General features: G+C 30.7%; 1 protein-coding gene and 1 long non-coding RNA gene across 4 annotated transcripts in view; one reads left to right on the top strand and one right to left on the bottom strand.

Moving 5' to 3' along the window:
* The window catches only part of LOC145053017 (actin-7-like), a 28,126-nt gene extending 13,082 nt beyond the window's left edge, over positions 1-15,044 (bottom strand). Inside the window, exons 1-3 of the mRNA XM_079000973.1 lie at positions 14,970-15,044; positions 10,690-10,762; positions 9,371-9,764 (exon numbers count right to left, since the gene is read on the bottom strand). Of these exons, the coding sequence (XP_078857099.1) occupies positions 9,371-9,764; positions 10,690-10,749 (454 nt within the window). The 5' untranslated portion in view covers positions 10,750-10,762; positions 14,970-15,044. The remainder of the gene's footprint in view (positions 1-9,370; positions 9,765-10,689; positions 10,763-14,969) is intronic.
* On the top strand, positions 11,174-15,080 carry LOC145053019 (uncharacterized). Of its 3 annotated transcripts, none has more exons than XR_013684321.1 (6): positions 11,174-11,791; positions 12,604-13,519; positions 13,629-13,745; positions 13,837-14,032; positions 14,123-14,206; positions 14,327-14,587. It is a non-coding gene; the product is annotated as an uncharacterized LOC145053019 (long non-coding RNA). The 3 variants fall into 3 exon arrangements; XR_013684320.1 differs by adding an exon at positions 14,984-15,080 and having other exon boundaries at positions 11,176-11,791; positions 12,604-13,745; positions 14,327-14,432; XR_013684319.1 differs by having other exon boundaries at positions 11,176-11,791; positions 12,604-13,745.
* Positions 15,081-16,939: the final 1,859 nt, after the last annotated feature.

Below are 16,939 nucleotides of genomic sequence, written 5' to 3' on the forward strand. Positions count from 1 at the left end.
GTACAGAGGCAGGGATAGCTGATATGAGCCGAGTACCTTATGCTTCCGTAGTAGGCTCTATCATGTATACTATGACCTGTACTCACCCTAATATGGCCTTCGCTTTGAGCATGGTCAACATATATCAAGGGAATTCTGGTAGAGCTCATTGGATTGCAGTTAAGAATATTCTTAAGTACCTACGAAGGACCAAGGAATGGTTTCTAGTCCTCGGTGGGAGTGATGACTTAAGGGTACGAGGGTATAGTGACGCTAGTTTTCAGACGGATCGGGATAGTTACTGATCGCAGTCGGGCTGGGTCTTTACCCTACATGGAGGAGCAGTGACTTGGAAAAGTTCCAACCAGGAGACCGTAGTTGATTCAGCGTGCGAATCAGAGTACATTGCAACAAGTGAAGCGTCAAAGGAGGCCATATGGTTGAAGAACTTCATTGGAGACCTTGGATTTATGCCATCCATAAAGGATCCGATGGAAATTTTCTGTGATAATGAAGGAGCGGTTGCCTTAACCAAGGAACCAAGAGATCATGGTAGATCTCGACATATCGAAAGAAAATACCACTTTATCAGACATCGGGTAGAAGAGGGACTCCTCATTGTGAAGAGGGTATCGTCAGAAGAAAACCCAGTAGATCCCCTTACGAAGGGACCGAGTAGGGTCAAACACTTGCAGCACGCTTGGAGCATTGGGCTGAAGGATGATATAAGTTTAGGTTAGATAGATAAGAAACGTGTAATATATATTTTGTACTTGACATTTTGATGAATAAACAAAGTTGTGTTATTTATGAGTAATGCTACTATCTTGTGTTGGTTATTTATCTATTGTTTCAATTTTGCATGTTTTGACTTCCTGAATAATAAAATTATTCGAACAGTCCACAATCGTTCATATTTTGGAAGTAGGTGTGAATGAAGACTGTCATGAATTGTTTGTAGATTGTCTAAAGGGTTTTGGGCATAGCAAGGGTTTGCTGCAAAGTTCATGAGTGCTTATGAATATGATTTGAGCATTGGAATAAACCCGCGTTTGCTGGTATCACTTCGTGGTGTTTTAGCTGAAGTGATTGCAAAGCGATAAAATCATATAGTCTTAAAACTTAGAGATATGGTTGTTGTTTGCTGATTGGTTATGCATTGATGATGTGTAAACGCATTAGTAACTTGATGTTATAAAACACGTTGTGCATCATTTAATTGGTAAGTAATAGATGTATATGAGTCGAAGTTAATCTGTTCCTTTTATTCTGTGAGAATAAAGGCGATATCTTGGCCACTTGATGATTTGGTTTGACTTATGTGTCGGGCCCGGTCAGAATGAAGTTGATGTGTTCAACTAAATCCTATGTCGAACAAATCGGAGATCGAGAAAAAAGTGTTGGACAATATGTATTGTCAGCATGATATCTAGAACAGAGGATTATACGATCCCTTATCTAAAGGACGAGTTACAGATCATAGTTGACAGTAACGTGTAAGAGCTACGATTTCTAATCGGATCCTGAAGTCATATATGAGATATAGTTACTAGATTTATCCAAGTGGGAGAATGTTGGATTAGTGTCTAAGCCCGTAACTATATTTGGTATGTACATGACCCGGTCATGCATGGTCCTTTTGGGTTTCCTTCACCAAAGTAATTTGACAAGGTAATTTAAGGAGAGAGAGAAAGAATATTATGGTTTATTAATATATTATAAGAATAATATATTAAAGGAGAAATCATATTTATTTAATTAGTATTGGTCATAAATTAATTAGGATTTGATTTGGTGACTAAAAGAGATTAATTAAATAAAGGGGTATAAACTGTCAAATGTATGATAGTTAAGTTTTGGGCTAAGGAAACCTAATGGACTAAAGGGGGAACGAAATTGTGATGGGTATCCATCATATTTTCGTCCAAGGCCTTATTCTAGAAGGTTTATTGGGCTGCCTGGTGACTAAGCTGTCCATTAGGGTTTAGACTGAAACCCTAGCAGCCTACAGTATAAATATGACCCCTAGGCTATGAAAATCGGCTACACTTGATTCGAAGAGAACCCTAGGGCTGATTTTAGCATCTCTCACCCTCTCTCATATTTCCTTCTTTCTTGTGGGGTTTGTGAACCATTAGAGGAGTTACAATTGTGAATCTAAGCTCAAGATCAAGAAGACTACAAGGATTTCAAGCTATTTGGAAAAGCTAACACTTAGATATGTTCTTATGATGTTAATTTCGAATTTTATATGATAGATCTAGGGTTGCAAGTCTTGGATTCAAAGCATGTACAATAGAGAAACCTAGATCCAAGCATTAGGGTTTGTATGAGCACATAGGATTGTTCTTATGCATAAAACCCATCAATTTTAAGTTTAGTTTTGATTGGTATTGCTAATATATATATATATATATATATATATATATATATATATATATATATATATATATTGTATTTATAGAATAAGTTTGATTTGGATAAGGTTAACTTGGATCCCAAGCTTGCTCTGTTGTTGCGGAGCATTATTGCGAGTCTTGCAAAAATTTACAGAGGCCGAAAAAGCGAAGTTCATACTTATTTTATGGATATAGGGGTTGAGATTGTATAGCAATGTCTGTTTCAAAGAAGTAAGTTATGATATATTTAACTGTTTATTTAATGTATAATTAATCTAATTTTTAATGTTAAATAGTAGATCACTCGAATCGAATCATTTCGTAAGGCTGATACCAATTGAAAGGGGTATTTAGTAGTCCTATAGTCGAGCAACAATACATAAGTGGTTAATTTGTATTTTCATATAAGCATTTATAACGTCAAGGGGCATTTATTAATCTAATTTTTATGATGTTTATCATTTTTTGAAAATACAGAATGCTTTACTTTAAGAGATCAATCAACAAACCGAAGCTTCTACTAAAGCAAACGGTCTAACACTAAGTGATATAAAAAATTGTTTTGAAAGCATATTGGGTGTTCGACGGGGATATATCAGAGGCATTGGGTGTAAACCTTTTACAATTATGTCTATGTACGATCAGGTACAACCGATGACACAACAACCACCACAATCACTGGTAATTCTTAGTTTAAGCCGAAAAGTATAAAGCTATAATGGAAAAATGATAAAAGTAGGATGCTATAATGATATATTGGTAATTGTTTGTTTAGTATATAGTACAATGCTATAATGGAAAGTAGAATGCTATAATGATATGTTAGTTATGGTTTGATATGCTGGTATTTTGTATTTTGGTAATTTTTGGAAATTACAATGCTATAATCGAAAAATGAAAAAAAGGTACAATGTTATAATGAATATGTAATGTATATAATGTAGCTTGGTTATAGTTTTATATGTTGGTATTTTGTAGTTTGGTAACTTTTTGGAAAGTACAATGCTATAATGAAAAAATGAAAAAAAGTAAAATACTATAATGTATATGTAATATTGTGTATGATGTATGTTTAAGTGTATTTAGAAAGTAGAATGCCATAATGATATATTGGTTATAGTTTGATATGTTGATATTTTGTATTTTGGTAATTTTTGGAAAGTAGAATGCTATTATGATATGTTAGTAATATATTATGTTTTTCTTTGTACTTGGAAATGCTACAAATAATACTAAAGGACCTGGCCTGTTCTGCGAAATTGGAAGACTTGTTTTGCACATTGCTGCCATGAAATGAAAACGAAGGAAACGGCGGGAGTGATGAGGACGAGTAGCTAGTTTTTTAGGATTTATGAAATGTTTTGTATGAGTTAGTATTTTGGATATATTGCACTTTGTTTGGATAGATATTTTGGACAGGATGTCTAGGTATTAATATTTTGGATTTGATAAAGTATAAAGTGTGGTTAATGTTTCGAACAATTTTTCTACAAAATTAAGTTTCATAGCAGTTTTAATGTATGTTATATTGTTTTTTTTAATAATTTTTATGTTAAATAATATATATATATATATATATATATATATATATATATATATATATATATATATATATATATATATATATATATATATATTAACGGCGACATGTAAGTATTAGTGGCAAGTCAACGGCATATGTCATTAGCGGCGAGACATTGAGCATTTGCAGCGAGGCAACAACATCAACCTTTTTTGCGGTGACATACACTCTTTAGTGGCGACATCTGTAGCCAGTAATGATCATGTTTCTTGTAGTGAATGTTGGAAAATTAGTTTTAATCAATTTATAAAAATAGGTTTTCCTCACTTTTGAACACGTAACTCGAAACCTAAGCCATTATTAAAATTAATAAGTGATTATATATTTGTGTTCTATGTGATACATTCGCTTTGGTATACTACACGTCCAAAACAAATTTAATATGAGTGATAAGTTAATTCTTAAATTGAGAGTGATGGAAGAAGTAATAAAAGAGTTTAATGATTTTAATTCATCTCACATGTCTGAGTATATAAGCACAACTAGACGAATCACCGCGTGTTACGCAAGAATATATTTATATAGTTTTTTTTAACAGTAAACAAACACATCCACACAATTATTTAATCATTCTCCTAATTCTAAATTTTGAGATTTAATATTTATAAATGAAAAAACAATGATAATAAATGTATATAAAACATATATTGATTTCTATATATATCGAATAACAAATGGTATAAAAAATAAATATTTGATGATCTTATTGACCATTTTAAGGTTTGTAAATTGTATATAAATTGTATGTTAATTTATGTATTTAATGAATAACAAATATATGTAAAAAAATAAATACTACAACTTTTAATAACATAAAAACACTACAATGTCTACTGTAACATTTGTAACAAAAAAACCTTATTAGACACTGATAAATCATACAAAAAAATATATAGAAGACATATATTGTGTGTGTGTGTGTGTATATATATATATATATATATATATGTATATATATATATACACACACACATACATACTATTAAAATAATCATATCACTATTATTAAATTTGAAATAATTATATTTATACGAAGTTGATATAAAAACTCATTATGACATGTTTGTTGTCTTTTAAGCATACAATAAAAAATTATTAATAACATTAAACTAATTATGAAAGAAGTTTTGTTAGACTGTAAACTTCTCATTTTAGCCCACTTCATATAAGATTTGTACAACTTGATATAACGATGGACTTGAAATTAAGCTTTTTATGATACAAATTATGTAGCATATCAATATACTTAACATGTATTGCTTTAATCAATTACAATATGTGGTTCAAACAACCTTTTATACATGTACAAATGTAAATATAAAAGGAAACAAAAATATAAGAAAAAAGAAAGCATATTGAATTATTCATAACAAACACAAAGAGATAAAAACAAATAGGCTAATGATGATGTTCTCACATGTAACTTTGAAAATTGTAAACCACAACTTGAATTGCACATCACTACTGGAAAAAATTATAACATAATCAAAGTATGAGTACAAAATGATACATTCATCTACAACCTTCACTTGCTAAGCTCTTTTAGGGACTCCATCATTGCTAATATATTCTAAAAGAATTGTGCCTATTGAAATTTTTTCTTTTCATTTTCTTATGACATCCTTATATATAAGAGTTTATATACCAAGTTTGGTGTTTAATATCAAATCAATTACTTAGAAGACATTTGAAATTACATTTGAGAAAATGAAGAGACAAAGGAGTTTCAAATCAACGTGATGTTTAGAAATATAGTCATTTGAGAATATGAAAAGACAAAGGAGTTTAAAACAATGTGGTGCTTAGAAAAATGCTTCTATTATAAGATACTAGTCGAATCTCGCGCAGTGCGCGTGAATATAATTATTTAATTAAAATAATAACATTTAACAAATTCTGATTTATTATTTATACATGTAAATAACAAAACAATCTCTATAGCTAACATACTGCTTTTATTAATTTTAATAAATTTATATCCTTACATATTTCCACTATTAATTCATGATTTTATAGACCATTTTATGTTATATAAATTATATATCAAATATATATTGATTTCTATATATATAAAAAGTAAAGTAGTATGAAAAAATAAATACTACAACTTTTGATGATTTTATAGAATGTCAATTCAGTTTTTGCATTTAGCACTGAAATTTACCATTTTTAACTATTTACAAAATATTCTTTGAGTTTTTTTAAGTGGAATGAAATTTATATTTAAGTTGACACTGTAATGTTATATTTAAATTAACAGTTTAAGTGTTTTGTCCACACTGTTCAAAAGTTGTTCCTTTAAACTGATAATGATTTACATACAACAATTTATTAAATCTAATAAATTAAGTATAATATGTTAAAAGTTAAAGACATAACTTTATAAATAGAAGTAATATATTATTTTAATATTGAAATTTAGTTTATCTATGATTACACTTTAGGTTTGATATTTATTTAACCTTATTAAGCAACTTATAATCATTATTAGAAAGACTCTACAACTAATCACTTTTTATTTACAAAATATTCTTTGGGTTGTTTAAATTTAACTAAAATTTATATTTAAGTTGATCCTATAATGTTATATTTAAATTAATAATTTAAGTATTTTATACAAATTGATCAAAAGTTATAGCTTTAAAATGATAATGGTTTACATCCAACAATATATTAAAACTAATAAATTAAGTATGATATGTTAAAAGTTAAAAAAACATAACTTTATAAGTAGAAGTAAATATATTCTTTCAATATTAAAATTTTGTTTATACATGATTGCACTTTAGGTTTTGATATTTATTTAACCTTATTAACCAACTTATAATCATTATTAGAAAGAAATTAAAAAGTCATGAGATTTTAAAATGAATATGGTGAAAGGAAAAATACGTGAGAGTTTCAAATGAATGCGGTGAAAAGAAAAATGATTTTTTTTTTTTAAATATAACAATAATGTTATTGTTAAATTTGATATAATAATTCATATACTAAGTTGATATAATACATTGATTAATTTTGAATTATATAATAATATATATACATCAATTAAAACTGCATAATCTCAATATTTTGAGTTATTGTTAATTAATATTTTAAAATTTATTGCTTAACATTTTAATTTCTATCTTTGTAATTATTTAAAACATCAAACATTTTTTGGATTTTAAAAGTAACAATATAATCATTTATATATATTATTTTTAACTATTGTTATTGTAAATCATTTTAAGCTACTTATTCGAAAACTTTTAACGATTATAAAAATATCTTTAGAAAATATTTTAATTGAATTGATATTACAATTTAGCTTTTGCATTTAGCACTACAATTTATCACTTTTAATTATTCATAAAATATTCTTTGGGTGTTTTTAAGTCGAACTGAAATTTATATTGAAGTTGACCTTGTAATGTTATATTTAAATTAATAATTTTAGTATTTTATCAAAACTGTTCAAAAGTTATAGCTTTATATTGATAATGGTTTACATACAACAGCATATTAAATCTAATAAAATAAGTATAATATGTTAAAAGTTAAATACATAACTTTATAAATAGAAGTAAAAATATTATTTTAATATTAAAATTTAGTTTATTTATAACTATACTTTAGGTTTGATACTTATTTAACATTATTAACCAAATTATAATCATTATTAAAAAGACACCACAATTTATCACTTTTAACTATTTATAAAATATTTTTTGGGTTGTTTAAGTTGAACTAAAATTTATATTTAAGTTGATCTTGTAAGGTTATATTTAAATTAACAATTTAAGTATTTTATACAAATTGTTCAAAAGTTGTAGCTTTAAAATGATAATGGTTTACATACAACAACATATTAGACCTAATAAATTAAGTATAATATGTTAAAAAGTTAAAAACATAACTTTATAAATAGAAGAAAATATATTCTTTTAGTATTAAAATTTAGTTTATATATGATTCTACTTTGAGTTTGATATTTATTTAACCTTATTAACCAACATACAATCATTATTAGAAGGAAATTAAAAAGTTATGTAAGTTTCAAATTAATGTGGTGAAAGGAAAAATTAATGAAAGTTTCAAATGAATGTGGTAAAAGAAAAAAAAAATGCTTTCTTTATAACAAGGTTGCAAAAAACGCTCGACGTTAGCTAGTCGGTGGACTGAGGTCAAAGGATTAATCGGCTAGGCGGAGATTAATCGGGTACCATTAATTGCTAATTTCTTGAATTTTAAAAAATTAAATATGACTAATATCATTTTAAAGTTCGTAAATACCACTAATATGCTAACAAAATAGGTTAATATGATTAATACAACACTAATCATGCCTCAAATGGTTTTCTTTGAGATAAAACTTCTTCAAAATGTTAAAATTTCATAGTTTTATAGTGTTTCACTCATTATGTATGCTAGGATTAATCGGGACCTAGTCAGGATTTTTACAACAGTGCTTTATAAATATATAATAATGATAATGATACTGATATAGATATAGATATAAAAGATTTCTTAGTTAGATATAGATATAGATATAAAAGATTTCTTGGTAAGACTTGAACTTTTATTAGTGTGCATTGATTAGAAAAGTTTAATGACATTTTTGCAAATATAACTGACAATTAAATTAATATTCATTTTTAAACCCATATTAATGACAAACTAAAACACATTTTCCATTAAAATTGTGGTGTTTAATTATGCCATTAAATTGGTAGTTATGTTTTCTCTCTCTCTCTCTCTCTCTCTATATATATATATATATATATATATATATATATATATATATATATATATATATATATATATATATATATATATATACACCATCATTTTCTTGCTGAGGTAAAGGTATTATCTAGGCTTAATATATGTTCAAGTGGTTTCGAAGAACCACTTTAAAATGTTGTATCTGGGAAACAAACACCTAATAGCAGACAAATTTATTTTTATGGATACTGTGTTAAACACATGCCTCAAAATTTTCGGTTTTCTTGTTTCATTTGGTATATTTTCGTAATATTTTTCCTAAATGTAACACACTAATGATCAAATCTATATTTCTACTCAAATTTTAGAAAGAAAAAAAAAATCATAACTTACAATTATGAAATTTATTCATTCGAATTTACATAAAGAAATCACAGTTATATTTAAAAATTTTATTTTTTAGTTCTATTCCAATTATTTTATGATTCCGTTATACCAAACACAATAAGTAATTTGGATTGAACTTAGAGGTTAATCAATTTGATTGTAACAAACATAATGTCCTTAATTTTCTCTTTAGAGGGCCATGGTTTTTCTCTAGTTTTGGGAATGTTGGTATCCTTTGATATCATTTTCTCAATATAATATAATAATGCAGGCTGTGTAAATTATAGTTGAAAAGCAAGAGTAATCAGAGACTAACCAGTTGTCCGACCATTTGCAAACAAAGAAAGTAGAGCCTGGATTGCAACATACATGGCAGGAACGTTGAATGTCTCAAACATGATTTCAGTCATCTTTTGTCTGTTTACCTTCTGATTTCGTGGTGCATCAGTAAGGAGCACAGGGTGATTTGCGGGGTCAACACTAAGCTCATTATGGAATGTGTGATTCCAGATCTTTTCCATATCGTCCCAGTTGGTAATAATGCCATTCTCAATAGGATATTTCAAAGTCAAGCTATCTCTTTTTGACTGGGCTTCAAATCCAACATAGGCATCCTTCTTGCCAGTGCGCACCCTAACCCGAGCGTGTAGTGGCCTACCCACAATACTGGGAAAGACTGCAGTGGGAGCTTCATAATCAGCAAATCCTGCCTGTAAATTTAATCAAAGAACCAAAAGAAGTCCAACTTGAGTGTCATTTAGTTCTTTTACGCAATTTAAGCAACAAAGTGGGTTTTAGAAGATTTATGGAATCATGGAATTTTCAATTTAAGACGCAAATATGCAAAATGATAACCGCTAATATCGTAACTTGGAAATGACTAAATGCGTATTTATCTGGAATTCCATTTATAAAAACAAATAAAAATGAAACACTGTACAAACGTTCATTCATTTATATTGTTTCCCTAGTATTTATCTAGAATTGCATTTATAAAAACAAATACAAATGACACACTGTACAGTGTTCATTCATTTATACTGTTTCGCTTCAAATTAAGAGTAGGTTTAGTGGCTGTGTGTTAAAAAAATTATATTGATTCCCTTGGTTATTAGTTACCAATTTATTCAATGGAATGAAATGCAGCGACATTTGTACCTTTAAAATAGGCGACTAGCTAGTAAAATGTTGCATCTTTTGGTAGTTAATAGGAAAAAATATACTTGCATGCATATTTTCCTTAGAAAACTAATATATATTTAGACCCAAAATGTTACACCTTTTTACTAATTTATGCAATAAAATTTCACACTTTTATCAATTTATGCAACTCTTACAACTTTTGCAAGCAGGTTTTATTTTTGGGAAAGAGACCCATGCCTCAATAGTTGCATATTTTGAATTGGTTAAACAGGCTTTCATACGATAATTGCGTATTTAGGTGACATAATCAAAATAGTTGCATATCTTGTCCAAAATACCAATGTGTTGCATAATGGAGAGAAAGTATATACGATGCTTCAATGCCTAAACAAGCTTTTAACTTTATTTTACAAAAAAATTTAAAGTACAAGATTACAAATAAAATAATGAAGTTCAAATAATTAGGACAAAGGAAGAGAAGAGTTATGCTACCTTCATCATTCCAGTTCCATTATCACAAACAATGGACGGAATATCCGCAGAGTAGGCCATTAATTCTATAAACCTGCAACACAAATGTCAAACAAACAATAATTTTACACAGAAAAATCTATGACATGCATGCCAATTATTTTCAACAGTTTTCAACATGGTTAGCAAGAAATTAATATACACAAAAAACTCCGAATTATCATTATCCACATGTTAAACATTTTCCTACGACAATTCTCATACTACTAGAAAACCGTTAATATAATACAGGGATATATAATACCGGTAAAAGGTTAGGTATCCCATACTTGAAAATTTGAAAACATCTAAAAATAACTTTCAAATACGGCTAATTACATTCAAGTACAGCTAATTGTGTTCTAGTACGGCTTATGTACTGTTAAGGACATTCGGACGCGGGAGATCCTTTTTTATGGTCATAACGGTCAAGGTCTTTATTAGCTAATTTTTAGTTGCTCTCTTAGCCAACCGCTCAATTACCCCTTCTTCCTCGTTCTCTCTTTATCGATTTTCTCTTTCTGAGCAGTGCTGATGGTTTTAAATGATGAACTGCAAATGAATGATTCAGTATTCTAACATCAATTGCCTTCTTAAAGTCTGTTCCTTGTCTTACACCGACTTCAACTTTGATGTCGACTTGTCGTTATCTCTATCCACCACCACCTTAGAAGCCTCCTCTCACCACCACAATCACACTCTAAGCGCCAATTCACCCCTTTCCTCCCCTGAACCATCGCCAACACAACCTAGCGAAACCCTAGCCTACGCCTCAACCACCATAAACGATTCGCCTACTTTCATCTACACCTCAACCAAGACTCTTACGCTTGATGAATAGTGATTTCCAACCTTGCGTAGGTTACTTGTACTAGGTATTCTATTAGAGGGAAGTGGTGGTTATCCTATGAGCAATCAGTAAGTTTAGAATCAGAGCCATTAGTAATGAAGAATGAAGAAGGAAACACTAATACTTTTCGTAATCTATCTATAGACTCAGTTATCATACGTCAAATTTATAGGTTTATAGCAAGTCTTGAGCTACTTATCATTGATCTCACGCTGGCCTCTTGCATCTTCAACGGTGTGTATTTAGAATTCCTTGTACAGTTTTTGTTAATTGACGTTCTACAGTTTCGGTTTATTGCTATACTCCATTTTGTGCTTAAAAGTATATATGTAAATATGCCACCAAGTGTTTGGTAGAATGCCTAACTGACAAAATCATTTTCTTGATGCTTCTTGCAATACTTTTGAATGTTCTAGATCGAAGTTTTTCTCTGGTCCATTGCATCTGAAATCTTATAAATGGTTTGATGGACATAATTAACTACAAGAATTAGGGCATTTTACATTTTTTCCAAATTCTTTGTAATGATCAGATACTTTAAGCTCAACACTTTACTAAAATAATAATACTTTAAGCTCAACACTTTCCTAAAATAATAATATTTTTGTAAAATGGAGGATTGGAGCTGATGATGCCAACGCTCTATAATTGGTTTGATTGGTTTACTTTATAAATTTGACTTTGGTTATTATATATAGATAGTTATAAATGTTGGATGATGTGAAGTTTTTTCATTGTCAAATTGTCAATTATCCATGTTCTTTAAGCCTTGGATAAATGATGAAGAGGGTAACAAAGAAGGTGGGGAAATATGAGATTGGCCAAACAATTGGTGAAGGGACATTTGCAAAGGTCGAGTTTGCAAAGATTTTGCTTATGTACTTTTTGAATTAACTTTATAGCAAATATATAACAAGAACTAGGCATATAGAAGTCCATATTACTTTTAATTATCTACTTTTCCTATTAACTTTATAGCAAATAACTGGTTTTACTATGAAGATTGAATAACCATCTAAGCTTGATTCTGAATTTCATAATGATAGGTATTTTGGGCAGTGTTGTCAATAGCGATCATAGCGATCGCTATAGCGAATAGCGAGGGGATGTGATGGTATGTCACTATGTGGTCTGTAGCGAGGAAATAGCGACGCAACGATGTTTTTTTTTTTTTTTTTTTTTTTTTGAATTGCAAAATTGATAGTTGAAACACGTTTTTAGCGATCAGAATAGGTCCAATTCGTGATTAGGTTTTGCCAATTTGGCGTTTGGGATTGCCAATTTGGAGAATCAATCGCCGTCTTGGAAATTTACGGGAAACGCTATCTAGTACAACAACTTGACGATCCCATCCCATGTCCAAATTGAATACTGGAACGTGTTTTTACCGAATGGAATCGCTTCAATTTGCAAGTGGGTTCGTAAATTTGGATTTTGGAACGCCGAATTATAGATTGACGGGAAATTGATTTCCGACTAAAAAATTATCCACCGATTGAAAATTCCAATCTTATGCTATGATGCTTCGATACCTGGTAGTTTAATGGATTCAAGTGTTGGGATTAATCGATTATTTACCAAGGTCACGTGATTATGCATATGGCTGGGTTTAGAATTATTTATGGTTTTATATGTTATGTTTTTATTAATAGTTTATTAGGTAGAATAGGTATTTTGGTTTGACCGAATTTGTTGGAGTTGTACGTTGAGAAAGTGACATTGGAAGATTGAGTCATGGGTTGTACCGGTTCTTTAGGTGAAGTAATGGGTAGAACTGTATGGCTACTTTCATGCCTCACGTGGTACTCCATAAGGCTATATATAGCCATCTCTTTTCATGAATAAAGCAATGTGTTTTTCCTCTATAAACTTCTGGACACTTCTTCTTTCTTTTCATTAACTATTTTTATATTGTGAGCTCTTTTCATCCGTGAGTTTTGACACTTGAGTGGGAGATTTCAAGTTAAGAAACTACATCAAGTGACATTCCTATTATCCTATATTCCTATTCCATGTAATCTACAATTACTTCTAGTATTCTATTCTGTGTATTCTACATTTCGTTTTGTAGTTAAGAGAAGGATGCTAGCATGCCTCTTTTGGAAGAAGCGACTGTTAGGCTCTTGAAATTCTGTTTCTAACTGTGCTATTGGTGGAATTATGTTGCTGGAATTTGGTTTTGAAATGGGTACACCTTCCCAGAATCTTGGTGCTTAGCTTATTTATTATCTATAATTGCTAAATAGGCGTAGGTAAAACTAGTATTATTTTTTTAACAGGGAATCGCTAAAATGAAATAGCCGTCACTATTTCATCGCTATTGCTACGTAGCATATAGGTAGGTTGTCGATATTACCTCGCTATCGCTATCGATAACAGTGATTTAGGGACAAACAAGGCAATGTTGTATACTTATACAAGAGAGATTGCAGTGTGCAAAGAAGACACCAAAAGATAATTGAAGAAGCTCCAGCTGTAATTCATGATTTTATACTCATATTTACATTACCTTTTTCTTTAATTCTTCTAAAATTTTAACAAACCTCTGTTATGTTCTTCACCCAGTTCACGCTTAGGTCAAGCTGTTGTATCTGGTGCCAAGGTAATGAAGGAGTCTATAATCTTGTTTTCGCCAAAAAAGGAGAAAAAGTAAGATATTTTAAATGGTTTTATTGATATAGAAGTGTGTATATGTTCATATTAATGACATGTAGTAGCTAAAGCTAAAGAGTAATGAGGGATACTCTTGATTTTTTTTTTTTTTTTCAGGTTGAACATCCTGAGATGATTTTTGGTCAAGATCTTGTAGAATGGCAAATCCGTGTTTCTAATGGAGAATCAATCCCCCTTGGTCAAGCACATATTCCTATATCAGGTCAATTGATGCTTTCTGTATGGTTTTCGTATATTTTGTTATAGATTGGTGCATGATCAGATGGAAATGGAATTTAAGATTCCATTCCATGGGTGTTTTTGGAATTTGAATCCTTCATATATTCATGGAATTCATTTTAAACGAATTTTATTCAATTCCTTCCTTCTTTTTTTTTTTTTTTTTTTTTTGTCAAACCCTCATCAATATGTATGTATGCTCGCGTTTACTTTTTCTAGTAGTGTCATATGGTGAAAAGATCAAAATTACACCAACCAAACGATCAAAGTTACCAAGTATTACCCTATAGATCCCGATGAAAATCATCAATGTATCCTCACATATTCAAAAGATACGGTAAAATCAGACATGCATGCAGTTCAAACAATAGCAGATCCCTCAGTAATAAAGAATAAACTAACCCAAGTACACGGATTCAATTTAAACCAGAAATACTACTCATCAGATTTACTTGAAGAAACTCGGATCCGAAATTCAAAACGATAAAACCATTAGAATTGCATGATAATCAAAGCAAACCTTTAGTTTTTCAGATCGAAGAGGAAGCAGCAGAAAATAACCTCAACTCGCTGGCAACTCAAACACTAGGCTTCGGTCGTCTGTTCGGTGAACAATGATATGTTATATAATGGGAAGAGAGGAAGGAATCATTAGGACTGCTCCTGTCCGTCCGATTTGACTTCTGTTCAATTTACTCTCTTAATGATGGGTCAATATTAAATCGTATAGCTCATAAATATAATAAACTCTACCCTGTATATACAACGTTTTAAAACTTACTTCCAAAGAATTAATTAAATCACACGGGATTCAATTTTAAAGATTTGATATTGCGTCCATTGCGGCAAAACAATATACAAACGTAAATACTAATCAACTCTCTCTCTCTCTCTCTCTCTCTCTCTCTCTCTCTCTCTCTCTCTCTCTCTCTCTCTCTCTCTCTCTCTCTCTCTCTCTCTCTCTCTCTCTCTCTCTCTCAAAATAATGAGTAGTCATCTTGCAAGTTGGAACATATAAAACTTAAGGTATTCGTCAACTCTCTCACTCCTTACGTAATTGATGGTTTAATTCTAAAATAACTAGTTGCATTATTTTAAAATAATGAGTAGTCATCTAGCAAGTTGGAACATATAAAACTTAAGGTATTGGGTCAACTCTCTCACTCCTTACCTAATTGATGGTTTAATTCTAAAATAACAGGATTCAATTTTAAAGATGTGATATTGCGTCCATTGCGGCAAAACAATATACAAACGTAAATATTAGTCCTCTCTCTCTCTCTCTCTCTCTCTCTCTCTCTCTCTCTCTCTCTCTCTCTCTCTCTCTCTCTCTCTCTCTCTCTCTCTCTCTCTCTCTCTCTCTCTCTCTCTCAATAACGAGTAGTCATCTTGCGAGTTGGAACATATAAAACTTAAGGTATTGGTCAGCTCTCTCACTCCTTATGTAATTGATGGTTTAATTCTAAAATAACGAGTTGCAGTTTTTAAAAATAATGAGTAGTCATCTTGCGAGTTGGAACATATAAAACTTAATGTATTCGTCAACTCTCTCACTCCTTACGTAATTTATGGTTTAATTCTAAAATAACGGGATTCAATTTTAAAGATGTGATATTGCGTCCATTGAGGCAAAACAATATACAGGATTCATATAAAACTTAATGTATTCGTCAACCACTACAAGAAATATTCGCATTACCGGCGACGCCTTTAGCGGCGACACCTAGCAATAGCGGCGACATGTAGTTGACGCGTTACATGTCGCCGCTATTGCTATGTGTCGCCGCTAAAGGCGTCGCCGCTAATGCCTTGTTACAGCGATCCGCGTCGATTTAACCCCAACCGTCCGATTTCATTTCAATCCAACGGCTGTAGAGGAAAGCCAAAAGACGTGCTGACTTTTCCCTCCACCTGTCGCCGCTATTGCCCTAATGTCGCCGCTAATGACCTAACGTCGCCGCTATTGCCAGTCGCCGCTAATGCTTTATGCAGATATCCCTTTCCAGACTCCCTTTCTGCCATTTTTTTCTGCATTCTTTTCTTGCTCTCGCTTTCCTCTCGGGCATTCTTCAATTTCGCGTGTCATTTCCAATTTGGTGGAGTAGAAATTGCTTGTTGGACCGGTGCTAGCCCATTCTTCCCCCAAGACCACCACAAGGCCGCCACAGCCCCAAAATCCGGCGATATTTAGCTAAATTCCGAAATTACCCCTAATCAAAGGTCAAATTCCTCCTCTTTTTTTATGATTTTTCTGTTTTTGTGTTCATTTACATGATAATTTGTGAATAATTTTCAATTTTGTTGAGTGATATGTTATTATTTTGAGATATGAAGTTGTTGTGCATTTTGTTGGATTGTATGCATTTTGTTGGATTGTGTGTTGGATGAAATTTAGATGTAAAAATTTGTTGAATGAAATTTAGATGTATAAATTTGTATGAAATTTAGATGTATAAATTTGTATGAAATTTAGATGTATAAATTAAGATG

The sequence above is a fragment of the Lactuca serriola genome, chromosome 5 (genome assembly GCF_051521515.1).
Source record: "Lactuca serriola cultivar US96UC23 chromosome 5, Lser_US96UC23_V15, whole genome shotgun sequence".
NCBI lineage: Eukaryota > Viridiplantae > Streptophyta > Magnoliopsida > Asterales > Asteraceae > Lactuca > Lactuca serriola.